General features: G+C 41.9%; 2 protein-coding genes across 5 annotated transcripts in view; one reads left to right on the top strand and one right to left on the bottom strand.

Annotated features, from left to right (window-relative positions):
• Positions 1–550: 550 nt before the first annotated feature.
• Positions 551–25244, bottom strand: THOC7 (THO complex subunit 7). Of its 4 annotated transcripts, none has more exons than XM_072720524.1 (8): positions 25076–25244; positions 8675–8792; positions 7525–7652; positions 7132–7218; positions 4930–4987; positions 3131–3197; positions 2980–3049; positions 551–1437 (listed from the first exon to the last, which is right to left on the bottom strand). In XM_072720524.1, exons 1-8 carry the CDS (start codon positions 25092–25094, stop codon positions 1370–1372), a joined length of 615 nt encoding a protein of 204 aa, XP_072576625.1. In that variant the 5' UTR covers positions 25095–25244; the 3' UTR covers positions 551–1369. The 4 variants fall into 4 exon arrangements, with proteins under 4 accessions (XP_072576625.1, XP_072576624.1, XP_025841070.1 ...); XM_072720523.1 differs by having other exon boundaries at positions 7132–7233; positions 25076–25235; XM_025985285.2 differs by lacking the exon at positions 25076–25244 and adding an exon at positions 24657–24963.
• A 67-nt stretch (positions 25245–25311) lies between these two features.
• ATXN7 (ataxin 7) overlaps positions 25312–27299 on the top strand; it is a 136820-nt gene continuing 134832 nt past the window's right edge. The window contains exon 1 of the mRNA XM_072720520.1: positions 25312–25444. The gene's annotated coding sequence lies outside the window, so the exon portion shown is untranslated. The remainder of the gene's footprint in view (positions 25445–27299) is intronic.

Below are 27299 nucleotides of genomic sequence, written 5' to 3'. Positions count from 1 at the left end.
TTTAATTCTGAGTCAATGTTAGTAAATTTTTGCTTCATAATTCTTACTAGTATTGGAAAACAGAAATACTTATTAGGGCATAGCAACTCTGCAAAGAAATTTCTCCCAGGATTTGCCAGATGAAATTAGAGGAAGCATTTAAAGGTATTATGACACTTTTAATATGACTACTACTGAGCTAAATTTAAACTTTCATACTTATAAAGATAAGAATTCTTATTAAAATTACAAAAATGTAACACTGTTTAAGGTATGATTCGTGCAAAGAGTCATGCTTTCCGAATTAAAACAAGTGGGTAAGGGTGGAACCTAACAAGTATTGAACATTAAATTCACTACTTAAGAAAATTACAACTGATTCAGCCTTAGCTCAATTGTTAGGATCATTAAATCCTTCATGCAAGATTGACTATCTTAACAGACTATTTTTCTGAGACAACTTTTTCTTTGTCCATTTTGTTTCTACTGAAAATGACCGCTAAATAATGAAACAGAAGAAAACTTATCAACAAAATGTTTAACAGCCATACTGCTCAAGTATTACAGAGACTTAGAAAGCAATGTATATTGATTTATTTTGCATCTTGTGATTAGCTCTTACACCACTGATTGTGAGTATGAGGATCTGGAAACCTCTCCCCAGATAAGCACATATCACCAACACTTTGTATACAATTTCACAAGTTCACAGCCCTCACAAAGTCTGTTCATGAACTCCATTTTCAAAGGTGGTTAACAATTTCCAGATTGACTCATTTTTTTCACACATATCCTAGAAATGCTACTTTTTCACAATCTTTAACTTATTTTATAAGCAAGCCAGTCTCACCAGTTAAAAACTACTTAGAATACTAATGAACACAAACACAAACATATCTGGCTTGAAAACATTTTATTAAACATTTCTGGGTATTGCTTCCTCTTTTAAGAATAAAAAAGACATTTCAATACAAACAAATCTTTTTTTTTAAGAATTTTTTAAAAATTTATTTATTCATGAGAGACACACAGAGAGAGAGAGAGAGAGAGAGAGAGGGAGAGAGAGAGAGAGAGGCAGAGACACAGGCAGGGGAGAAGCAGGCTCCACGCAGGGAGCCCGACATGGGACTTGATCCCAGGTCTCCAGGGTCACGCCCTGGGCTGAAGGCGGCGCTAAACTGCTGAGCAACCCGGGCTTCCCCAATACAAACAAATCTATACTGAAGTTTTTCTCTTTTGTGTAAAGAAATATGAATGAACTGTGCATTAATATTTGACAGGAAAGTAGTTTACTGCCAAAACTTTAAGTATCTCAAGAACACAAATTCTAAACACACTAGGCGCATGCTGTTACTTCCACATTCTTGGGAATGGTCAACGATTAGCTTGTCTATGGCTTAGGATCTGTTTCTATGCTGGCTTCTTGAGCTTCTTCTACCTCTGAGAGCTTTTCATCATCTGCAATTGAGAAGAACCATGAAACTTCAGTCAAATTTGCTTAAATTACATGTTTAATGAATACATGACAACATTTTTATCCTTTATTAGGTGATATATTTGAAACAAAAATGGCAAAATGGCAGCCTATAACTGTCATCAGCTCACACAGTGTTTGGTTTTAAAAATGCTGTTTTGGTTGCTGGTGTTCATTAGTTAACTCAAAATGTAAAATCTATGTGATAGGATACATTAAAAAAAATCTAGGTTTTAGGTTTTTCTTAAAAACATAAGAAAAAAAAAACAAACTGTGGAAGGAGCCTCGGTGTCCATCGAAAGATGAATGGATAAAGAAGATGTGGTTTATGTATACAATGGAATATTACTCAGCAATTAGAAACGACAAATACCCACCATTTGCTTCAACGTGGATGGAACTGGAGGGTATTATGCTGAGTGAAATAAGTCAATCGGAGAAGGACAAACAGTGTATGTTCTCATTCATTTGGGGAATATGAATAATAGTGAAAGGGAATATAAAGGAAGGGAAAAGAAATGTTGGGAAATATCAGGAAGGGAGACAGAACATAAAGACTCCTAACTCGGGGAAATGAACTAGGGGTGGTGGAAGGGGAGGAGGGCGGGTGTTGGAGGGGAATGGGTGATGGGCACTGAGGTGGACACTTGACGGGATGAGCACTGGGTGTTTTTCTGTATGTTGGTAAATTGAACACCAATAAAAGTTAATTAAAAAAAAAAAAGAAAAAAAAAACAGAAAAAAAAAAACAATAAAGAGGTCATGTAACATAGAAATTTCCAGTTGGAGGGCAGCCCCAGTGGCACAGCGGTTTGGCGCCACCTGTAGTCTGGGGTGTGTGATCCTGGAGACCCAGGATCGAGTCCCACATCGGGCTCCCTGCACGGAGCCTGCTTCTCCCTGTCTGTTCCTCTGCCTCTCTCTTTCTGTGTCAATAAATAAATAAAATCTTAAAAAAAAAAAATTTCCAGTTGGAGACAGTCAATACAAGGAGCAGGTCTCCAGTTCCCCAAAGCACCTTCTATTCACTGACTATGCAAATGAGCTTATGCACTAATTACTTCACTCACTCACCACTGCCTGCCTGGGTCCTGAATTGTTACTTCATAGCAATAAACTATAATAACCAAGAAGAGTTCCAAATCTATCATCCTTGACTTTCTTAATGTGGACCACTGGATGCGTATTTTAACTCATGTATTACTACACATTCAGGCTTTCCTGCATATACGCAGAAAGCTGAATAGCATGAATACCTTCTAACATCATCCAGCTATATACTTCTGTTCTGAAACTGAAGGTGTACACTCTCAATAAGACGTATATTTTAAAAGGCACGGCCCTGGATCACCTAAAAGTCTAAAACCTCCCATTCGTAAAGGGGAAGGACAGGAAACCTGCATGGTCATCAGTCCCTGACTATCATCAAATCCTGTCAGGTAGAAATAGCAACAAATCCCTGGCCTGGCTGGGTAGTAATTTCCTTGGTCATTATAAATATTCATACTGTGACTATTTCTACTTACTTTCTAGTGTTTGCTGAAGTTCGTGGATGGTACTAAGTAGAACGTGAAACTGTTTCCGTCTCAATTCCAGCTGTATTAATGAGAAAAAATTAATACACATTGATCTATACACATATACATGTTACAGAGAATAATATATGTGTGCGAATACCTTATCTTCAACACTTTCTTTAATATGTGAAAGATGCTCTAGTTCTTTTCCCAAGGACTCTAGTTCCCTGAAAATAATAAAACAGTATTATAGTTTGCTAATTGGGGGAACAGAATTCAAAATTAATACCTAACTTTTTAGTTACTAAGTAGTATTTTAAAAATTTTTAAAAAGGGCAAGAAATGGGACTGCCTGGGTGGCTCAGTGGTTGAGCGCCTCCCTTCGGCCCAGGGTGTGATCCTGAAGTCCCAGGATCAAGTCCTGCATCGGGCTCAATGCAGGGAGCCTGCTTCTCTTTCTGCCTGTGTCTGTGCCTCTCTCTCTCTCTCTCTGTGTGTGTCTCTCATGAATAAATAAATAAAAATCTTAAAAAAAAAAGGATAGGAAATTATTATACCCCATTATGATGAAAGTTTTAAAGATTTTATTTATTTATTTATTCATGAGAGACGCAGAGAAAAAGAGGCAGAGACATAGGCAGAGAGAGAAGCAGGCTCCCTGCAGGGAGCCCGATGTGGGACTTGATCCCAGGACTCTAGGATCATGCCCTGGGCGGAAGGCAGGCACTCAACCGCTGAGTCACCCAGGCGTCCCCATGATGAAACTTTCAAGCTAGGGATGATTTCTTCTTAAATTCTAAGTATGCACTTTTTTCTTATTAAATCAAATTTCTAGATAATTTTTAAAACATAGGAAAACACAGATAACAGATTATCACACCCCAAGAATTGGTAACTTTTAATATTTTATCATACTTATTTGACAAAAAATGTCTGTCTTGTTTCTTTTTTCTCCCTTGGTAAAAGAAATAAAACATTGCAGATTAACTTGAAATCTTCTTAGAACCTTATTGGCTGTCCTCTATACCAGACCTTTTCTCCTCCTCTGCTCCCTACTCACGCAATTACTATATCATTCCAATCCTTTTTATATATATATATTTTTTATTTATTCATGAGAACACAGAGAGAGGCAGAGACATAGGCAGAGGGAGAAGTAGGCTCCTGGTGAAGAGCCCAATGTGGGACTTGATCCCAGGACTTCGGGATCATGCCCTGAGCTGAAGGCAGATGCTCAACCACTGAGCTACCCAAGTGTCCCCCAATCCTTTTCCATACATATATTTGTTTCTCTAAATAATATATGGTGGGTATATAATGGTGGGTAGCTTTTATAAATGGTTATTATTCTGCATGTGTTACAGAGACTTAGGAGTAACTTAAAATTCATTACATCTTCTGTTTTTCTTTTCACTGACTATGTTTTTGAGATCTGAGTTTTAAAAAGTATGTATCTAAAAAAAATAGTGTGTATCTAGTTTGCTCTTTTAAATTGCTCATTTAGGGACACCTGGGTGGTTCAGTGGTTGAGCGTCTGCCTTTGGCTCAGGTCATGATCCCAGAGTCCTGGGATCAACTCCTGCATCGGGCTCCTAATGGGGAACCTGCTTCTCCCTCTGCCTATGTCTCTGCTTCTCTCTCTGTGACTTTCATGAATAAATAAATAAAATCTTAAAAAAAAAATAAACAGCTCATTTAGTATTCTATTATATAACCATACCACATTCTATTTATCTATTTTTGTTTGATACATATTATATGCATTTAATTTAGAATATAGACAATAAGATCAGAGGAAGGAAAAAATTCAATCAAGCGGTAATAGAATATGTAATTTGGAAGATCTGAACCCTTCCTTCTGAAACAAATTATGTACTTCTGTAAAACTGGAATACATAGACTAATATGTAAATATTTATATATAAAGATAGTTCCTTTCAAAGTAAACTCTAAACTTACCTTAATGTCTCATGCCTGTCTGGATGGTGCTGAATCACTTTTGCTAAAGCATCATATTCTGAAAGATATAAAAATATTTAACAAATTAAGGTTTCTTTGAACATGGATATGAAAAAAATGGACACCTGCACCCCAATGTTTATAGCAGCAATGTCTACAATAGCCAAACTGTGGAAGGAGCCTCGGTGTCCATCGAAAGATGAATGGATAAAGAAGCTGTGGTCTGTGTATACAATGGAATATTACTTAGCCAATAGAAATGACAAATACCCACCATTTGCTTTGACATGGATGGAACTGGAGGGTGTTATGCTGAGTGAAGTCAATCAGAGAAGGACAAACATTATATGGTCTCATTCATTTGGGGAATATAAAAAATAGTGAAAGGGATTAAAGGGGAAAGGAGAGAAAATGAGTGGGAAATATCAGTGAGGGTCACGGAACATGAGACACTCCTAACTCTGGGAAAGGAACAAGGGGTAGTGGAAAGGGAGGTGGGCGGGGGGGATGGAGTGACTGGTGACGGGCACTTGACGGGATGAGCACTGGGTATTATGCTATATGCTGGCAAATCAACACCAATAAAAAATATACAAAAAAAAAGCTAAATGTCAAAAAATATGGAAAAATATATCATGATTACTGGTTTTGGAAATAAAATGCAAAATGACTATAAAAAAAAACAACAAAAAATCAAAACACTGAGGGATGGAAAGAGTACTGCCAATATCACTTGGTTCAACTCTAACTATAATGGTACATGATTTCAAAACTGTTCCAAACAAGAACTTTTGCTCCCACTCTATTTTTCCATTCACTTATCCTTGGGCAGGATATGAGGCCAGCATAGTGTAAGTGAATTTAGGCTATTTATTGATCATTAAGTGCACCGATTCTAAAGAGGATCTTCCTCACTATTTGCCCAGCAAAGAAAAGATCTGCGGGGTAAATATATCCTACCATTCATTTCAGATCTTAGCAATGGCAAATTATACTTCTCATTCTCATTCTAAAGGTAAAGATTTCAGCAACTTAGAAACGATTTAAAATTCAGAAATGATAAAATTCCTTCTTTCTTTTCCATTGAGACTTCCAAGTTTCCCTGTTATTTCCTGTTAACCTTGACCTGATGAATGGCAGCATTCATTTAAAAGCCTCAACTAATCGAGAAAAACACTGTGAAACCTTTTCAAATGATTTTAGATTGATAATAATTACCAAATAAGTTGGTAAATCCTGCTGTAAATTGGCCACCGAACTTGACCACTTGTATTTTAGAACAAGTTCAAAACCAAACTTTTTAAAATAAGGAACCAAAGATCTTAATTGGCTCATTAAAAAGTAAAATTTATTGTTTTGGAAATCAGCATTTTAATTCAATAAAAGTGTGATTAAAAACATTTTTTTTAGATTACAAAATAATACATGATCAGTGCAGGAAAAAAAGACCAGATGGTCTTTTTAACCCATAAAAACCCACAGCTCCAAAATAATCTTTAACAATTTCCATTTCCTTCTAGTTTTTCATATATAGGTCACAATTATGATTATATATTATATATATATATTTTTTGTGTTATATTTTTTATCTTCCTTTCTTTCCATTTACATTCTAGGAGGAGCAATGTCCTGGCCATTAAAATTATTTTGAAATAGTTTTTATGGACTGCAAGGACAACATTACCCTAATTAAAAAACAAAAGAGATCAGGACAAAGCTAAATTTTAACCTTTCTCTTATTAGATATTTAGGCAGCTTGCAACTGTTCATTTGTTTTGTACTTAATAAAAACTCACTGAGCTTAAATTCTTTTCTTTTTTCTGGAAAGTAACTCCATGAAACAAACAAATAACAAACATATAATTTACTTGTGTGAATTGCCTTTGCTGATTAGCCATACCATGACTTAGGCAAAGGGGTCTGAAGATAGTTAAAAAAAAAAAAAAAAAAAAAAAAGAATATTTAAGAAATATTTGGATAATTAGTACAATCCAGCAAAAAAAAAAAAAAACGTTTTTCAGCATAGCCTTCCTCATCCACTATTTTAAATAATAATACAGTTTTAAAGAATAAGTTTAGCTTCTAATTCTTTTTAATAATGCAGGTTGATTCTTGAAGATTTTACCACACAACATTAAAAACTGCATGAAAATAGTACTCGATAATAAAGTATTTGCACACTAAATCCCACAAAACCCTTACCTTGGCGATTTTTTCGTATTCGCTTTGCTTGAAGAATTTGCTTTTTGCACTCAGCAATTTTTTCATGTGCTCCAGCAATGCTACATTCTATACGAAAAGGTTCTTTTAAAAATAGTTGTAACAACATGTATAATCTCATCCATTTTCAATTTTAAAATGTGTTAAATTCCATTGCTAATAAAATAGATGCTGGTATTTAAAAAACAGCTATAACCCAAAGTACTGCAATCATACCAGAGTACAGTTTTGTAGCTAACGTTTACAATGTTCTTTCTATTAATATTGTCATTGTTACTATTTTACCACTAACCAAAGAAAAATGTTAGCAGACATTGTCTCCTTTAGACCATAAAAATTAAAATTACACGGAAACATTAATTTACGTTTCTTTACCTATTTCTTTGTAAATTTTTTCATAATTTTCCATTTCTCTGAGATTCATATCATATACCAGCAAAGTTTTGCCCATTGAAAATTCACATTGGGACAGTGTGCTCAGCATACGTTGGTACTGGCTGTATCTAATGAAAAAGAGAAACAGAATGAAGATTTTTTGTGAAATACCAAAGTTGAACCATTCTAGTACAGGCAAAGATTTACCAATTAAATCCTATCAAGTTCTGAATCATTTGCTTTATTTAAAATAATTTAGAATATCTTTCATTTATGTTTAATTTTTCCTAATGTGGTGTACCTGAATTTATAAACTGCTTTAATTACAAGTGCAAAGATAGGCCTGCTGTTCTTACCAATATAAGTTTAAAATACTTTTTAAAAATTTATTTATTTTTAACTTTTTAAAGGGAGAAGCAGACTCCCCCCAGGGAACCCAACATGGGACTTGATCCTAGGACTCCAGGATCACGACCTGAGCCAAAGGCAGATGCTCAACCACTGAGCCACCCAGGTGTCCCACTTTTTAAAATCTTTTAATCGAGATAATTTCTTATTCTCACAATTTTATTTTCACATTTTTTCACTTTTTATAATGATTTATGTGAAAAGCTAATTCAAGGGAGGGAAATTTTTCTAAGGCAAAAAGTTATTAAATATATATAAAATCTTGCAGCAACTTTTTATTAGCTTATTAAAAAAAGAGAAAATTGAGGCACCTGGCTGGCTCAGTTGGTAGCACAGGCAACTCTTGATCTCAGAATTGTGAGTTCAAGCCCCACATTGAGCCTAGAGCTTACTTAAAAAAAAAAAAAAAAAAGAAAGAAAGAAAGAAAAGAAAAAAATCTGAAAAGAGAAAATTGCATTTAGATATTTTATCTAACTAAATGTTTCTCTGCTAAAAGTGACCAGCTTAATGAGCCAGAATTTAATGCTTGTTTCTTACCACTACACCTTCTGCACATTTTAATAAACATAAAGCAGGCCTCTGAAGAGAAATAAAGGCTAGAAAAATCTATACTTGGATGAACCCAGAGTTGCCTCCACTGGACATTGAAGGTGAGTGAAAATCTGAAATATTGACAGGCCCGTCTATTGGTTTAAACTCTCATCAGGACATTGGTATTGAAACAACAGTGAGATGAAATACCCCTCTTCCTGGGACCCGGAGTTGCACCATTTAATGAAACTTTTCACTAGCAGATTGATTCTTCGATCATCTCCGGCACCATCTCCATCAATTAAGAGACGCTTCCGTATGACTTCGTCTGGAGGGAAGAACAATGTGAATTAAAATGATGATCTGGCTCTTGTTAACTTTCAGGGACAAATAACCAATATCACAACTTATTCATTTATCTAAAAGAAAACCACTGAGATGCAAATATACTTCATGCCACTACACTGTTCACTTAAGATGGTTAAGATGGCAAATTTTAGGTTATGTAGGTTTTATTACAATTTATGTATATGTTTTTTTTTATGTCACTATAAAGACAGTTATTGAGTGTCTATTGTGTGCCAGGCAGTGTACTAGGGATCAGGGTTATCACCTGTGCTCACAGAACTGGAAATCTTCTGCTGGGGTGCTGAGTAGAAATAGTTTTCAGGTAACATCAAGGAAGGAAGACTATGGTTCTTGGAGAGCTTTTGGAAAAACCTGTTCACACAGAAGGAAGGCTGAACTGTTCCTGTCTCTGACTAGTGTGAAGTAGTGGTAAAAGGCACAGAAAGAAAAGATGTGAAAGAGGTAGTGGCAGATTGGGTGAAAATAATGAGAGATGGGTCAGAGAAATGGGAATGGATTTGTAGGAAAAAAAGAGTAATTTAGTTATTACATCTGTGATGTTTCTTTCCCCATGAAGACTTTTTTTTTTAAACATGTTTGTCTCACTTTGCTCCAAGGGAAAGAAAAAGAAAATGAAATCAAAGGGCATATAATAACAATGAGTAATAAGTGGAGCTCCAATCTGCCTGTCTGGCAGCCCTGAGCTAGTGTTCTTGCTGGACAAAATAATGCTGGATCATGACAAGAGAAAGGGCATATTGAAACCCAAGAAAACATAATTTTTAAAAAAGATTTATTTATTTACGTTAGAGAGAGAGAGAGAGAGAGAGAGAGAGAGAGAGAGCTAAAGCACGCCGGGAAAGGGGCAGGAGAGAATCCCCAAGCCAACTCCTCCACTAAGCAGCTAGCTCACATGACTTGAACCAAAACCAAGAGTTGGAGACTTAACCAACTGAGCCACGTAGGTACCCCAAACATAATTTTCATCTATCAGTTTGGCAAAGATCAAAATACCCAATAAAAAGCATTCACAAGGATACTGAGAAAAACCGCACTTACATTGATGGGATGTAAACTGGTGGGTATTGTAAACACAAAGATGTAAACTCTTTGTGGGGCAAATGGGCTATAACAAACAATATTTAAAAGGCACATATCTTTTTTTTGACCCCAGAGCTCCAATTCTAGGAATTCGTCCCATAGATAACATGTGTACCCAACCACAAAGATAAATGTAAAGGGATGTTCTTAGTGCTGTTTGTAGTAGGAAGACTGCAAACCTAAACATGTACCAATAAGAGACTGGTTAAGTTATGAAAACTTCATATAATGTAATATATATATATATGCAGCCAATAGTGTAGATGTATACACTGCTGCCAAAAAATCTCCTTTGGTACATGAAGTGAAATGAAAACAAAACAGGTGCAGAGAAGCACACAGTTTGCTGCCATTTGTATAGAAAAGGAGGCGGCTTTGTGTACGTGCGTGGATGCACGTGTGCACATCACACATGTATGTGTGTACTCAGAATATCTTTGGAAGGAACACAAAAAACTGGTGATAGTGGTTTCTTCTGGTGAGAGGGACTACAGAGAGGATGAGAAAAAATTTAATTTTCTGTATTGTTTCACCAAATTGTGTTTGCTTTTCACCACGTGCATGCATTATTATTTTTTAAATGAATTTTAAAGTGTGAATAATTCCTGGAGAGCCTGCATGATGAATCAACAGCAAAATCTTTAAACAATAGTTCCTGTGCGTAGGCAGAAGTATTTTTGAGTGCAGGTGCAGTGGAGATAAACTTTTGGAAGGCAGGTGGCTGCAGTTTTAAAATCTGTTCTGTGACATCAGATAAACATTTTTAGAATTGGGTTTTGTTCTCAGAGTCATGGCTTTGACAGGCAGCTCAAGTTATCGATTCATCAGGTATTTTAATTTTACACTTTTAAAATACAAACTAATACTTTCAGTTTTTGACCACCAACAATATTATTTGAGGAGCCTGAGACAAAACAGTTCTCAAAGAGATTAAAATGCAGAAAATGAATTTTTTTTAGTACACATATGCTTTAACTTTGCTAAAAGTAAACCTCCAGCAGGTGAGCAGTCTGATGTTTGACACTGTTCAATTCCTTTCTTTTGTTCAATTTCTCGTTTTCTTATCTCTGCTCTCCCATACCCCACCCCTGAACAAACCCCATCTTCCTCCCGAATACCTGGGCATCCTACTTTATTGAGGACCAGGGATAATAGGGAACAGCACAATTGGAGAATAAATACCCTAAGGGGGAAACTACTACCACTGCTGGTTTTTCAAGAGCTTTTTAAGTTTTGGTGACTAACTAAAAATGTTTCAAGCACATTTTGTGATCATTCCAGCTGCATATTTAAGATCTATGTACTTTGGGAATCCCTGGGTGGCTCGGTGGTTTAGCGCCTGCCTTCGGCCCAGGGTGTGATCCTGGAGTCCCGGGATTGAGTCCCACGTCAGGCTCCCTGCATGGAGCCTGCTTCTCCCTCTGCCTGTGTCTCTGCCTCTCTCTCTGTCTCTCATGAGTAAATAAATAAAATATTAAAAAAAAAAAAGATCTGTGTACTTATATATATGCAATATCCCAATTATAAAAGTTTTTGAAAAGTGTTTAGAACACTGTACAGGCCAAATAACCTTGGGGAAAAGGTTCATGAGGACCAGTCCTGTGTCTTATTCATTCTGTTTCCTCTCCAACCTTTCACATGGGTCTTTACACTTCTGGTGGTCAATAAATATTTTTAAATTAGACGTGTGGTGCCTGCCTGGGACTATTTGCCCTCCACAGAGCTTTCTTTCTTTCTTTCTTTTTTCAAAGATTTTATTTATTTATTCATGAGAGACACAGAGAGAGAGGCAGAGAGAGAGAGAGAAGCAGGCTCCATGCAAGGAGCCCGACATGGGACTTGATCCCGGGTCTCCAGGATCACGCTGAAGGCAGTGGGCTGAAGGCAGTGCTAAACCACTGAGCCACCTGGGCTGCCCAGAGCTTTGTTTCAATAAAATACTAACAAGGACCAGCAGGCAACTATTTTATTTTCAGGTCCGAAGCAGAGATTTCTCTTCTTGTACAAAAGACATGAATACTTGATCCATGAGCAGATGTGTCCATAGGGTACTGGAGTGGTTCTGAGGATGTGAGATAAAGACCTGACCTCTTTTGCTCTGGGTAGAGAAATAACATGTATATGAACACACATGCAGAGGAGGCTAGCATTGTTGAGTGAGTGATGCAGAAATGCACCAAAAGAGATTAGGAGGACAGCAACTTTTGGCTTGGGGGAATCAGGGCAAGTGCAATTTGGGCGCTCATTTCATACTTAAAAATCATCAATCAATGGGGTGCCTGGGTGGCTAGTTGGTTAAGCATCTGACTCCTGGTTTTCTGCTCAGGTCCTGATCTCAGGGTCATGTGATTGAGCCCTATGTTGGACTCTGCACAGAGTCTGCTTGTCCCTCTCCTTCTGCTCCCTCTCTCCTCACGTTTTTTTTCCCCCTCTCTCTCTCAAATAAAAATAGAATAACATCTTTACAAAAATCATCAATCAAGAAATCTAAAAAGTATTTTAACAACATCTACCTAAACTTCAAAGAACATATACCCTTTGGTCCATACAAGAATATCATGGAATACTATGAAGCCATAAAGAAAAAACAAAAAGTGAGGAAATGTTTATGTGCTTATACAGAGAGATCACTTAAGATAACTTGATAAAAGAGCAAGGTGAAGAATAGTATGTATAGCATGTTTCTTTCACACATGGATTTTAAATGAGGGGGGAAATGAGAATATATGCTTATATTCATACAAATACCCTGAAATGAGATACAAGAAATAAAAGGGGTTATCAAGGGAGAGGGTCAGTGTAAGTGGAATAGAGAGCAGGCTGGGAGATGGGGACATATCTTTTTGTATTATTTGACTTTTGAACCATATGAGCACTCACAATCTGTTAGCCGTTGTTTATAAAAGAAAGTTATGATTATGATGATGGTATCACAGGTGTCTGCATATGTGCAGATGTATCAAATTGTACATATTAAATATGCAGTTCTTTGTATAAAATTATTCCTCATAAAGCTATTTAAAGGGGGGGGGGCACCTGGCTGGCTCAGTCGGTAGAGCATGCAACTCTTTTTTTTTTTTTTTTTTTTAAAGATTTTTATTCATTCATGAGAGACAGAGAGAGAGAGAGGCAGAGACAAGGCAGAGGGAGAAGCAGGCTCCACGCAGGGAGCCTGACGTGGGACTCGAACCCGGGTCTCCAGGATCACACCCTGGGCGGAAGGCAGGCGCCAAACCGCCGAGCCACCCAGGGATCCCAGCATGCAACTCTTGATCTTGGGGTTGTCAGTTAGAGCCCCACATTGGGTATAGAGATTATTAAAAAAAAATAAAATCTTTGGGGAACCTGGGTTGCACAGTCAGTCGAGCCTCCAAATCTTGATTTTGGCTCTGGTTGTGATCGCAGGGCCTGAGTGGGGGGGCTCTGTGCTCAACATGGAGTCTACTTAAGACTCTCCCTCTGCCCCTCCCCCTGCAAATAAATAAATCTTAAAAATATCTTTAAATAAATAAATATTTTAATAAGAGGAAAAAAATTAAAAAGCAAGCTAAAGTTCCTTCCCTGTCCCTATCCTAGGCAGGGAGAAGAAAGCTGTGAGCTCTAGTAGAGGTGGAAAATCAAAGTCTGGATGTGGAACATGTGAACATTAGAACATTAAAAAGATTGGACAGATCTTGGGACCTAAGGACAAAAAGACAGAGGTAAGAAAGTGGGAGTCTGCACTAGTGAATGCCATACTAGTGGACTTGGACCTTGCCGGTAGGCAGCTAAGAGTTGCTTAAGATTTAGGAGCAGGATTTTCTAGGAGGATTAAGCTGATGGCAATGTACAAAATGGACTGCAGCTGGGAAAAGCCTAAAGGCAGGGAATCTATTAGAAGGCTTCCAAAGCACATGCAGTAGGAGCTAAAATGGCATGAAAGTAAGAAATTAGAATCACAAGTCCTGGGGCAGGTTAGGACGAACAGAGACTAGGTTAGGAAAAGGCAGGGGCTGATGCCAAGGTGCCATGTGTAGGATTGTGGTAGATCCAATTCTGGTAGCACCAGAGATTCCCTGTCCCAGGTCCTTCTCCCAATTCAGCCCTATCCCTCTTCCCTCCAAGGGCATTTCCTTTCTTCATAGCCAAACCCCTGGGCCAAGGTCAAAAAGTGGGGCCAATGTTCTGGTTAGTCCATATAGGCTTTACTTTGTGTGTGTGTTTTGCGGGGGGGGGGGGGGAACGACACCAAATTTCACTTCATCTGTAAAATGGGAATAACATATTTACTATGAAGGAATGCTGTGAAACTTTATGGGAATGAAACTATACAAAGGAGCACAAGGCCTTTTTGATGGGAAAGCAAAACAAAACAAAACAAAACAAAAACAGCTATCCGTATATTTATGTTAAATTTAATCCACAACTTGTATCATCCTGAAAACGTTGAAAAATGAGTGAACACCATGAAAGGTATATTTAAAGATATATAGATACATCTGTATAACCGTGTAGATCTATTTTATGTACTTTGGTATTCAGTTTTGCCTATGTAAGATATCTCCCAAACTTGATTCTGTCTCAAGCTTCATATTGTAAAGTCACAGTGCCATGTTGTAACACAGTATAGAGAGTTGTTGCCTAAACGATTCTCTGGTAATAAAAAACTCTGAAATAACCAAATAAAATACAGAGCACTGCTCCAGCAGCAACAAAGTAAAACAAAAGGTAAAGATGGCAGCTTGAAAACAGACTATCTTTTTTATTTTTTTAAAAATTTTATTTATAAAAAAAAAATAAAAAATAAAAATTTTATTTATTTATTCATGAGAAACAGAGAGAGAGAGAGAGAGAAAAGCAGGCTCCTTGCAGGAAGCCGGACGTGGGACTCGATCCCAGGTCCCCAGGATCACACCCTGGGCTGAAGGCGGCACTAAACCACTGAGCCACCCGGGCTGCCCAGCCTAACCTTTTTATTTTTATTTTTTTTAATTTTTATTTATTTATGATAGTCACAGAGAGAGAGAGAGAGGCAGAGACACAGGCAGAGGGAGAAGCAGGCTCCATGCACCGGGAGCCCGACGTGGGATTCGATCCCGGGTCTCCAGGATCGCGCCCTGGGCCAAAGGCAGGCGCCAAACCGCTGCGCCACCCAGGGATCCCCAGCCTAACCTTTTTAAATGTAAAGAACGGCTGCTGATGGTTCCTAATGCAGATGACATGAGCTTTATCATTTTTAAAGGTACCTCACCAATTAGCACTAGACCAAACACACCTAAAACACATGACTTCATAAATTATCATCATTCTTTAAGCTCTCTATAAGCAACTTAAATATTAATATTATTAATTCTGGCAGGCCTTGGCCCACCCTATAAAAACAGTAAGCATGGCTTAGAAACTCTTTTAATGATGTTATCAGTATTATTCCTTAGTCATCATGATTGCTTTCTTTACCTACTATGAGGATCAGTGCTAGCTGGAAAAGCTTTTAACCCTAAATGCCTAACATCTGCCCCAAGAATACTGCTTTTCCACCTGATTTTAGGCTTGTAGGAAGAATTCTTACTGGATTCAGTTACAGTTGTACTGTAATTATACCCATCAAATGTCTGCCTGCTATTCAGAATCAATTTAAAATCAGTTATGAAACATGTATGCTCATTAAGCAAACATTTGCTCATTAATTTGGGATACATTTTAGATCTTTGTCTTATATGCTGACCTATACCTAGAAAAAAAAATGTGATTACTAAGGCACTAAATAAGCCTCAAAAAGTCCTTTCAAGGAGTTAGATTTTTAATACCCCAACTTTCCATAAACAGAGAGGCAGGAAGAAATGACTGCTTTACAGTCACTAGACCAAGTCTCCTTCTCCAAGCCTCTGGTCTCAGATGACACTGCCATTTTAGCTGTGTTCTCATTTTACCACGGAAAGGACAATCTCTCATAAACCTCGACTAACATTCCTTTCAAAACCCATCATTGCTATTCCCTCACAGGAGCTATTAAGACCTTGATTACAAAACAAGTTTTCAGAACATCTTGGAGGAAATATTCCAAAGAGGAAAAAGGAAAACAATTTGGAAGATAATGGTAGGCCAACTTTCAAAACTTCCTTTTTAAGGGATAGGTCAAAGCTTGACAACCAGTAGCAAGAACTTCAAGGTTAATGTAACCTACTGCTCGGGCTAAGCTACCCTCAAGCCGGCCTCCCGAAACTGCAAGACCTCACAGCATAGCAATCTCACCTGCGTTTAGGAAAGAGGAATCCTGTGACCTACCAGTGAAGATTAGCATTTCCTTTCTAAAAGCAGTTTAGCAAGTAATTCTGTTAGCATGGAAATGCACCATTGTTTTTTTTCTTGGTGTTCCTAAACACTATGGATCCAAACTGAAAAGTATGGGAAGGGACAACAAATTATTTAACACTTTGAGACAGGATGAATTTGAAACAGCTGGCTACTAAGAGCAACGTAGCACTATGCATCAAAAATAAAAGTACAAAAAAATAAAATAAAATAAATAAAAAAAAAATAAAAGTACATATATTCTTTAATCTGTCTTCTAGAAATTACTCCCACAGGTATGTGAAGACATCTATACAAATATCCCCATTGGAATACTACTTGTAAGAGTAAAAAACTGGACATAACTAAATGTTTAGTGGAGAATTAATTTTTCCTAAAGATATGAGAAAAAGAGAGAGAGCATCCTTCACGACGGGGGTGTGGCCGGGGATGGGGTGGGGAGGGAGAAGCTGTCTCCCTCCTGAGCAGGGAGCCTGATACTTTTTTTTTTTTTTTTTAAGATTTTATTTATTCATGACAGACAGAGAGAGAGAGAGAGACAGAGACACAGGCAGAGGAAGAACCAGGCTCCATGTAGGGAGCCCGACGTGGGACTCAATCCCAGGCCTTCAGGATCACACCCCAGGCCGAAGGCGGCGCTAAACCGCTGGGCCACCAGGGCTGCCCCTGATATGGGTCTTGATCCCAGGACGCTAAGAGCATGACCTGAGCTGAAGGCGGACGTTTAACTGACTGAGCTACCCAGGTAACCTGAGAATTTTAAAAATATAATAGAACACTACACATTTATACAAAAGAATGAGGTATAAAGAGCTCAAGATATAATGATTACAGAAGTATAACACATAGAAGAGTGTGTAAATGTTTGCATAAAACTTTAAAGTATATATAAATAGTGGCCAACCAACTAATATATACATAATGCTTGCAATATGCTAAGTGTTTTTTTACATATAAACACACTTAACCTGTGCAATAGCCCTATAGATATTGTTACCCCTATTTTAGCTGTGAAGGAACTGAAAGTTAGTTGCTCAAATTAAATGTCCCTGGAAGTAAGGAGTAGAGCTGAGACTCAAACTAACAAGCTTGGCACCAGAGAAGGTGTTTTTTACCCTTTACAGGCACTTAAAAATCATTCTGAAAAGATACACTGAAGACCAGTTTATAGTGATTACTTCTGAAGAAGGATTAGTCATAGAAGGTGAAGAGGGGAGGGTTTTCACTTGTCACTTGGTGCGTCTTCTCTTGAATTGTCTGACACACATTACTTTTCTTTTAAAAAAACACCAATACTGGTTATCTGTAAAGTGAGCTGATTGGTCATTCTTAGTTACTTTTCTCCGTTTCTTCTACATTGTAAGCTCTATTCTATGTTCTTTAATAAATCTATGATGTGTTAAGAAAAAAAACTGCCTTGACTTATGACAAGAGGAGAGACTAGGGCCATGTAAAAACAGTGTGCATGTAGATTCCTTTTAGATTTATCATTAAATCACCACTGCTCATGGGTTATTAAGCTGAATTACTTATGGCTCATTGCTTTAGATTACTTATGGTAAAATAACATGTAGCCCCTCCTTTCAAGAAGCTTAAAATCACTAAAACAATTTTGAAGGCCAACAATATTAAGTCACAAAACTGCAGTGGAAAGAACAGTAAATAATATGGTTTGCTTTCTCCATGTAAATATTGACCTCTCATGAAATACTTAGGGCTAAATACATGGTAATGTCCAAGTCAATTACTTAAACAAAAATGAAATACATTTTTTTTAAAAAAGAAAAATAGTGTTCAGGTCCTTCTGTTTTTCTCTAGACTTACTTAAATGTTTAGAGTGTGGAGCTAATAAAGTCAAGGTTGAAACTCCAATCTTGCTTTGAGAAACCATTTATCTTGGCTAAAGAAACATTACTTAATAGTTGCCCTGCATCAGTAACCCCTGTGCTGGGATCACAGCCAACAGAACCAAGTGGTCAAATCCATTGGCACTAGTGAAAAAAAGAAAAAGCCAAACAAACTCCGTGACCACAAATGTCCAATTAACATTGGATCAGCAATGGAAATAGGAGTAACAGCAGCAGCAGGCACTTATACAGCATTTATACATTCCTATCTGAGGACCATACATCTTATTTGTTCCTTTCACTCTGAAGAGTGTCCTAGTTTGGACAAGAGATTGAATAGTCAATTCTGAAGTGCTTTACCTATATCATCACACCTCACCCTTGAAGAAACCCTAGAAAGTATGTATTATTATCTTCCTTTTGCAGATGAGTAGTGTCAGCTCTGCCATAGGGCAAGATACACAATCACATTATTAGAAATCCATAGTCCAGTTCCATTATTCTGTCACATTGTTCATAGGCATGTTAAAAACAATTATCTTAAGTTCTAACAAGCATATATTCAAGCCTTATACTTTCTAATCGAAAGCTCAAAACATATATACAATAGAATATTACTCAGCTATACAAAAGGAAATCTTGTCATTTGTAAAACTATGGATAGACCCTGCGAGTATTATACTAAATGAAACAAGTCAGAGAAAAACAAATACCATATGATTTCACTTATAAGTGGCATCAAAAAAACAAATGAACAAACAATCCAAAAAAACCAAAACAAAAACAGGTGTTTTTAGAGGGACAGGGTTATTGGAGGGTGGGCGAAATGAGGGAAGGTCAATTGTATGGTGATGGATGGTAATTAGACTTACCATGACAATCACTTCTGTAGTGCATACAGATATCAAACTATGTTATACACCTGAACCTAATGTTATATACTAATTTTACTTCAATTAAAAAAAAAAATACTGTCAAAACCAACAAGCTGTATTCAATGGAATGTACAGTCATACTCTGCTCCCAGCTACCTCCTTCTCATCTCCCATCTGTGCTCTGGCACACTGATGTATGTACATAGTATTCTCGGTACTGCAGAAGGTGCTTCTGAGTGGCTCGGTCAGTTTAGCATCTGACTCTTGATTTCGGCTCAGGTCGATCTCAGGGTCATAAGATTAAGCCTTGTGGTGGCTGGAGTTGGGTGTGGAGCCTGCTTAAGATTCTCTCTCTCTCAAAAAAAAAATGCTTCTGAAATGGTTTTTATCAGGGTCTAACACCGTTTAACACCCTTTAAATTGGGATGCCGGGGTGGCTCAGTGGCTGAGTGTCTGCCTTTGGTTCAGGTCGTGATCCCGGAGTCCCAAGATCAAGTGCCACATTGGACTCCCTACATACAGCCTGCTTCTCCCTCTGCCTGTGTTTCTGCCTCTCTTTCTCTCATGAATAAATAATTTTTAAAAAAACCTTTAAATTAACACATACAAAATACAAACTGTAAACAGTTTAACAGTGACAACATAATGCTGGGGTGGCAACTGGGAGGAGACAGAATGGCTTTGCCAAGAACTAGCTATGTGACAGTAAGTCACTCACTTCCCAGGACCTTTTATTTTTCCATCTATAAGATGGCAGTGTTGGTGAGAATATCTACAGTTCAGGATCCATAGATGACAATATCATGTCTCTCTCTCCCTCCCTCTGAGGTGGGCAGTTCCTCAAATTAACCAAAGTGTCTTTGTACAGAACTTCTCCAAGAATCCTAGTCCGACTAGACAGGCAAACTGGTAGGCAAGGATTACGAGGGGACAGCATCCTGCCAGGTACCTCAAACTTGAAATAGGACATCAGCTGTCCTTTTAGCTCGAGACAGGTAGTGGTACTCCTTCAAGAACTTTGCAGGATGACTGAGCTATTCAGTCACTCCTGTCTTTGCTGCCATCATCCTAATCCAAACCCACCGGGCAGCCCTGGTGGCGCAGCGGTTTAGCGCCGCCTGCAGCCCAAGGCGTGATCCTGGAGACCCTGGATCAAGTCCCACATCAGGCTCTCTCTGTATGATGCCTGCTTCTCCTCTGTCTGTGTCTCTGCCTCTCTCTCTCTCTGTCTCTATGAATAAATAAATAAAATCTTAAAAAAAAAATGTCTATTGAGGTTCTCTGTTCATTAAAAAAAAAAAAAACCCACCTTGACTCTCAAAACACTTCTCACTGGCCTCCCTGCTTCCATTCTTACCTTCCTAAAACCCATTCCCTATACAGCAACCTAGAATGATCAAAAAGTATGGGATTACTAATTCTTCTGCTTAAAAGCTTCCAATCATATCTAAGTACCCACAGAAGACAATCAAACCTCCTTTCCATGGTTTAGGTGGCTCTGGGCAAGCTCCTGTTTACTTCTCCTTTGGTATCACACTCATCCTGACCCACCAGGATACCACCCCTTATCTTATTCCTTATCTCCTTACAGGGCAGAGCTTATTTTTGCCTCAGGCCCTTGCACTAGTTGTAACCTGTCCAGAATCCTTTCCTGGACTCTTCGCAGGGTTGATGCCTTCAGGCCTTACTCTAAAGGTCATTTTTCAGAAAGGTCATCATACTTGACTGTTGGCAGCCCTCTTCCATTGTGGTCTTTCATATTCCATCCAGTTTGTTCTCAGAATTTAGGTAATTCCAGAGCTTAATTAGGTCCTTTTATCAGAAATTAACTATTATTTGATTGCATGCTATTGCTTCTGTCCTCCAAGCAGAAGCCGGGTCTTCCTCGGTAGTTTATTGCTGTAGACAGCACCTCGAATTGGACCCAGAAGGTATGCAATACATTGTTGCTCAATCATACCCACTACTCACTTCTGCTTTTTTTTTTTTTTTAATTTATTTGTTCATGAGAGACACACAGAGAGAGGCAGAGACATAGAGGGAAAAGCAGGCTCCATGCAGGGAGCCCGACGCGGATCTAGATCCCAGGACTCTAGGATCACGCGCCCTGAGCCAAAGGTAGATGCTCAACCGCTGAGCCACCCAGGTGTCCCACTTCTGCTTATTTACCAAAATCCCAGTTGATGAAAACCATGTTTACCTGCACAAGTTACTAAGTTACACTTTGTCCATTCTTCTATGACCTAAGTATTCTTAAAACCAATTAGCAAAAAAACCTTATTCTGAAATAAGGCAGAGCAACAGAAGTGTTCAGTTAAACCACCTGACCTACTACTGGCTTTCGGATGCTCTTCTTGAGCCTTCTTTGACCTAGCCAGGGATGTGCTAAGAAACAGCCCTATGATCATCAAGAGGTTAAGGATACGAAACTAGCTTTTCTTTATGCGTACCCTATATATCAACTTTAACTTCAGTGTTTAAATCAGAAAGTGGGGACACCTGGGTGGCTCAGTGGTTGAGCATCTGCCTTCAGCCCAGGGTGTGATCCTGGAGACCCAGGATCGAGTCCCACATCAGGCTCCCTGCATGGAGCCTGCTTCTCTCTCTGCCTATGTCTCTGCCTCTCTCTCTCTCTCTCTCTCTCATGAATAAATAAATAAAATCTTAAAAAAAAAAAAATCAGAACGTGTTTGTCCTGTGTATCTAATGTTGCCTTCTCTCATGTACACAAGATCACAAGTGGACCAGGTCCTGCCTGTTGGTACGAATTAGTACAAGAGTTACTTCTGGCTGTCTTAATGCGCCAGATTTAACCCACTGCATTTTGAGGATTACCCTACTTCTAACTTCCTCTTGTCTTCCCTCCTCTCAATGCTCTTTTTGCCCTATTTCCTCATGGATTATTTTTTGTTTTCACATTATGGTGAGCTGCCTTAAATATTTTCTAGAATATGTCGTTTAAGTGGATTAAGTATTAAGGGCTACAACAGCAATATATATAAAATAATATGGTTAATAGGTGAAAGGCTAACTTGTTCTAGAAAAGGGAAGAGATGAATATTTGAAGTGGGCCTTGAAGAACAAATGGCAGTTACCAGGCAGAAAAGGGCAATCAATCTGTGCAAATACAGAGATGAAAAAGGCCTCATCAAAGGAAAATGAAGGAGAGAGAAATAGACCAATTCTTACATTGAATGGTGTTTGTTGGGACGCCTGGGTACTCAGCAGTTAAGTGCCTGCCTTCGGCTCTGGTCATGATCCTGGGGTCTCGGGATCGAGTCCCACATCGGGCTCCCTGCATGGAGCCTGCCTGTCCCTCTGCCCATGTCTCTCATAAATAAAATCTTAAAAATAATAGTGCTTGTTGAACATTACTGTATGTTGGACTCAGCGCAAACCACTACAACTTTTATTGCATTTAAACCTCTAAAAAACCCTGAGGTAGATTTTATTTTTTTATTTGACAGAGAGAGAGTGCGCACAAGCGGGCAGAGTGAGAAGAGAGAGAAGCAGGCTCCTCACTGAGCAAGAAGCCATGTGGGGCTTGGCCCCAGGACCCTGGGATCATGACCCAAGCTGAAGGCAGACCCTTAACCGACTGAGCCACCTAGGTGCCCCAGATTTTGTTCTTATCCCCATTTATAAAGAATGAAACTGAGGCTCAAAGAGGTTAATTAACCTATACAAGGTCAGACAGCTTATAAGGGGGAGAGTGGGGTCTCCTGTGGCCTCTAAGGATGTGTGTGTGTGTGTGTGGGGGGGCATTTGACTGAAGTTAATACAGTTACTAAAACTCCTTCCCCATTTCCTGTGTTGACTTACCTTAATGAATACATAGAGAGGTAGCACAATCACACAGTCACTAGACAGAAGCCTGGACTAACCACCAGCCCTTCCCCTCACATCCACTCCCATCATCTCTTACTAGGACTAGTGCAGCAGTAGCTGAGCAACCAGATGCACCATAGTGATGACCATGAACTCTGGAGCCAGACTGCCTGGTTTTGAGCTCAGGCTCTAAACTTTATTCATTGCAAGAACTCGGGCAAGCTGCTTAACCTCCTTGCATCCTAGCATCCTTGCATCTGTAAAATGGAGTTAACAATTACAACACTCCTTGACACGTGATGAGCATAAATGTTAGAACTTAACTCCTCTCTTCCCTTACTTTCATTCTTCACCCAGTGGAGTGCAGTGGGTTTTTTTTTTTTTTTTTTTTAATTTATGATAGTCATAGAGAGAGAAAGAGAGAGAGGCAGAGACACAGGTAGAGGGAGAAGCAGGCTCCATGCACCGGGAGCCCGACGAGAGATTCGATCCCGGGTCTCCAGGATTGCGCCCTGGGCCAAAGGCAGGCGCCAAACCGCTGCACCACCCAGGGATCCCTCTTTTCTTTTCTTTAAATGCAATTCTGACCACACCACACCAATGTTAAAAACTGTTTCCCGTTGCCTCAGAAATCTCTGGCTATAACTTCTTAATTTCTAGCCGGTATTTATCATCTTTGAGTTCTTTCAACACTTTGGGGCCTTTGCACAAGTTGTTCCCCGCCTGGAACACCGGGGTCCAACTACAACTATTTATTCTTTAAAAATGAGATTAAAAAGTAACCGTCTTAGGGAAGCCGATCTTCGAGAACGGGTAAGCAAGCTTTGTGACATACGCCTACAGTTCCCAACCTTGTACCTCCCCCGTGCAGTTAACATTTGCCACCCTTTGAAACTGATTATCCAAGGTGTGTTTCCACCAGACTGGAATCTGAGGGGGGGGGGGGATGGAGATGGGGATGGAGATGGAGATGGGGATGGAGATGGGGATGGGGATGGAGATGGGGATGGAGATGGGGATGGGGATGGAGATGGGGATGGGGATGGGGATGGGGATGGGGATGGGGATGGAGATGGGGATGGGGATGGGGATGGAGATGGGGATGGAGATGGGGATGGGGATGGGGATGGGGATGGAGATGGGGATGGAGATGGGGATGGGGATGGGGATGGGGATGGAGATGGGGATGGAGATGGGGATGGGGATGGGGATGGGGATGGAGATGGGGATGGAGATGGGGATGGGGATGGGGATGGGGATGGAGATGGGGATGGAGATGGGGATGGGGATGGGGATGGGGATGGGGATGGGGATGGGGATGGAGGGGTAGGTCTTGCCTATGGGTACTGGATCCTGATCCCAAGCAAGGCCTAGCCTAGATAGGATAAATAAAACCGGAATGAGGCCAGGCTGAAATTCCCCACGAAGGTGCTGGACCTTCAAGAGCCTCGCACCCCACCCCTCTCACCACGCATTTAGGCCCGCCGCTCCACTTGCCATTGCAGGCTCCTTAAAGCGGAGACCCCGCGTACTACCCCCAACCTCTCAGCAGCATCTACCCTTACCGGCCGCTGGCTCCTCAGTAAACACAGCGCCCCCAGCCGTGCCCTTCCCAGACGTTAAACAACGTCCTTCCTCCTTCACTGAGACCTCCTTAGGCGCCGCCTCCAGCTGCCCACCTCCTCCGAGGCGGCGCCCTGTCTCCCTCTGACCTCGGTCCCTGGGTCTCCGCCCTCCCCCCCCCGCAGACCCAGTCTCGGTCCTGCAGGTCCTGCCCGCAAACCAGCGTCCCCCACACACATACACGCACCAGCAAACCTGTGGTCTCCCGTCCCCCAGGGGGCCTCACTCCTCCCCGCGTCCCCCGAGGGTCCGGCCCCCGGCCCCCGGCCCCCGCCCTACCTCCACGCCGAGGCCGTCGCGATCCACTCGGCGGCTGGGGCAGAAGGCTCCTCCAGGGTCACCCCCGTGCGCTGGCGCCTCCCCACAGCCCTCTCTCTCCCCACCGGCCCCGAGGCCCCGAGACCCCGGCGGGCGGCCGGAGCGTCTCCCCGCTTCCTCGCCTCCGCCACTCCGCCCACCCCGAGTGCCCGCCCGCGGCTCCCGGGCCCCACGTGCGCCCCCGGCACAGCCTCCCCGCGCCCCGAGCACCAGGCCGGGCGCCCGCGGGCCCCGGGGGGGGGCTGGGTCCGGGGAGGGCCCCACGCGCGCCCCAGCACAGCCTCCCCGAGCCCCGCGCGGCCTCCCAGCAGCGGCCCGGGCGTCCGCGGGCGCCGGGCGCGGGAGGGCCCGCGGGTCGGGAGCGGCGGGGGAGGCCTCACCGTCAGTCACGGCTCCCATGGCGTGCGCGGCGGCGGCGGCGGCGCAGGCTGAGGCGGCGGTTGGCGGCGGCGGAGGTCAAACTCCCACAATGCAGCCGGGTAAACAGCCATGGAGGAGGAGGCGGCGGCGCCCGCGGCCGCCCGCTCCGCCCGCTCCGCCGCCTGAGCCGCCGCCGCCTGAGCCGCCGCCGCCGCCGCCGCGGGACCCGCGCTCCCGCGCTCCCCGCGCTCCCGCACTGCCCGGGGGCGGCCGCGGCCGGCGCGTGTGGGGGCGAGGCCGGCGGGCGGCGGCGGCCCCGGCTGCAGCCCCGGCCCCCCCCGCCCGGCCCACGCCCAGAGGCCGCCCCGGAGGCCGCCGCCTGCCGCCAGGTGAGCTCGCCCGGCCCGGGGAAGGGTGGCGGCCGCGGCGGGGGGGGGGGGGGGGCGCCGCGCACGAGGGTCACGGCGGGGCGCGGGGGGGGCCCTGCGGACTTGGCGCCCACGCGCGCCGGGGCGGGGCTCGAACGCGGGCACTCGCGCGGGGGCGGCCGGCGAGCCCGAGGCCCCGGCTCCCAGGTCGCGGGAGCCCCCCTCCCCTCCCCCCCTCCCCTCCCCTCCCCTCCGGGCGCTCGGCGACCGGGGCCCCGAGAAACTTGCAGACCTGCAGGACCACTTGGCGGAGCGGCGGCCCCCGGGGCGCGGAGGGCGCGTCCGCGGCCCGGCCGGGCTGCTCTATTATTATTATTATTATTATTATTATTATTATTATTATATTTTTTTTTCCTTTTTGACTTTCCAAAAAAAAAAAAAAGTCTCTGTGATTGCCCCCGTCCTAAGGGGAAGTTGGAAGTGCAGTGTGTGTGTGGGGGGGTGGGGGTGCTCCTGGAGTAGCGTTGCCCGGTGTGCCGAGTTGACACATTTCCGGAGCAGCGCGCAGGTCACGGCGGCATCTCTTCCCAAAAGTCACTTTGCTTCAACTTGGATGAGTTTCTCGTAAACGGCGACACCGAGGTGGGGAGAGGAGAGGCGAGGCGAGGCGAGGCGAGGCGAGCCGGCACCGCGGATGGGGTCTCCAGCGGGGTGGATGGAGTGAGCTGCAGAAGCTGCAGGAAGCCTGTCTGAGTTCCAAGCCGCGCGTTGGGCTGATTTGTGGAGCCTAGAGTTATGGCCCAGCTTTCCTGACCCCCCCCCCCCCCGAGGCTCCCCCCCACCTCTTCACATCCGGGCTGAAGCAGTTAAGTGAGTTGGACGAGTTTTTTTTTTTTTTTTTTTCTGGTTCCTTGGGAAACTTGGGTTCATTCTCCCAGTTTTCTCTCCGGCCCTGTCCTTTCAAAGAGGAAGAAGTCGTAAATGCCAATGTATATGGCAGTGAAACGTGTTGAACCTCTACCCAGAGATGAGCATCTGCGAGATTTTTATTCACGTGTATGGAGTCGAAACTCCAGCCCTGTTCTTCGGTGGTGTTCTCAACAGTTGGCACCTTTGACTTTTGGCAGAAAGGCAAAAACAAGCGAAAAAGTAACACCACTACCACCCCCCCCCCCCAAACAAACAAACAAATTAGTTTGAAGATTCTGAAGTATAATTTGCCCTCCTCAAGGGTGTGAAGCCCCCCTGGCCTTAAAATAAGACTGGCTGAAACTGTGTGTGTGTGTGTGTGTGTGTTGGCATCAGGCTCTGTTCATCTTGGTTTTAGAAGGAGAGAAGATACTCTTAAGACTTACTTTGAATCTTTGGTACTACACACTGTAAATTGAGAGTGCCAGTTGATTATCTATATATCCCAACTGCGTTTTGGTGGGAATGGTTACCGTTTAAAAGATAAAAAGTTTAAAAGATTTACCGTTTAAAAGATTAAAAGGGTCGAGGGATCCCTGGGTGGCGCAGCGGTTTGGCGCCTGCCTTTGGCCCGGGGCGCGATCCTGGAGACCCGGGATCGAATCCCACGTCGGGCTCCCGGTGCATGGAGCCTGCTTCTCCCTCTGCCTGCTTCTGTCTCTGCCTCTCTCTCTCTCTCTCTCTCTCTCTCTCTCTCTCTCTCTCTGTGACTATCATAAATAAAATAAAATTCTTTAAAAAAAAAAAGATAATTGGTCGAGTGGTGAAATCGTGTTCTGTGTAAGCTACGCATTAACTTCATCTTATCCTATAATGATTTTGAAACAGTATCTAGTGATTTAAAATAATCTTTAGTGTTGCTTATAGCAGAATATCACCATCCCTTGTAACTGTTAAATGTTCATAA

This window comes from Vulpes vulpes, chromosome 9 (assembly GCF_048418805.1).
Source record: "Vulpes vulpes isolate BD-2025 chromosome 9, VulVul3, whole genome shotgun sequence".
Classification (NCBI taxonomy): domain Eukaryota; kingdom Metazoa; phylum Chordata; class Mammalia; order Carnivora; family Canidae; genus Vulpes; species Vulpes vulpes.
Note: the sequence above shows the minus strand (reverse complement) of the source record. Positions and strands in the feature narration are given on the sequence as shown.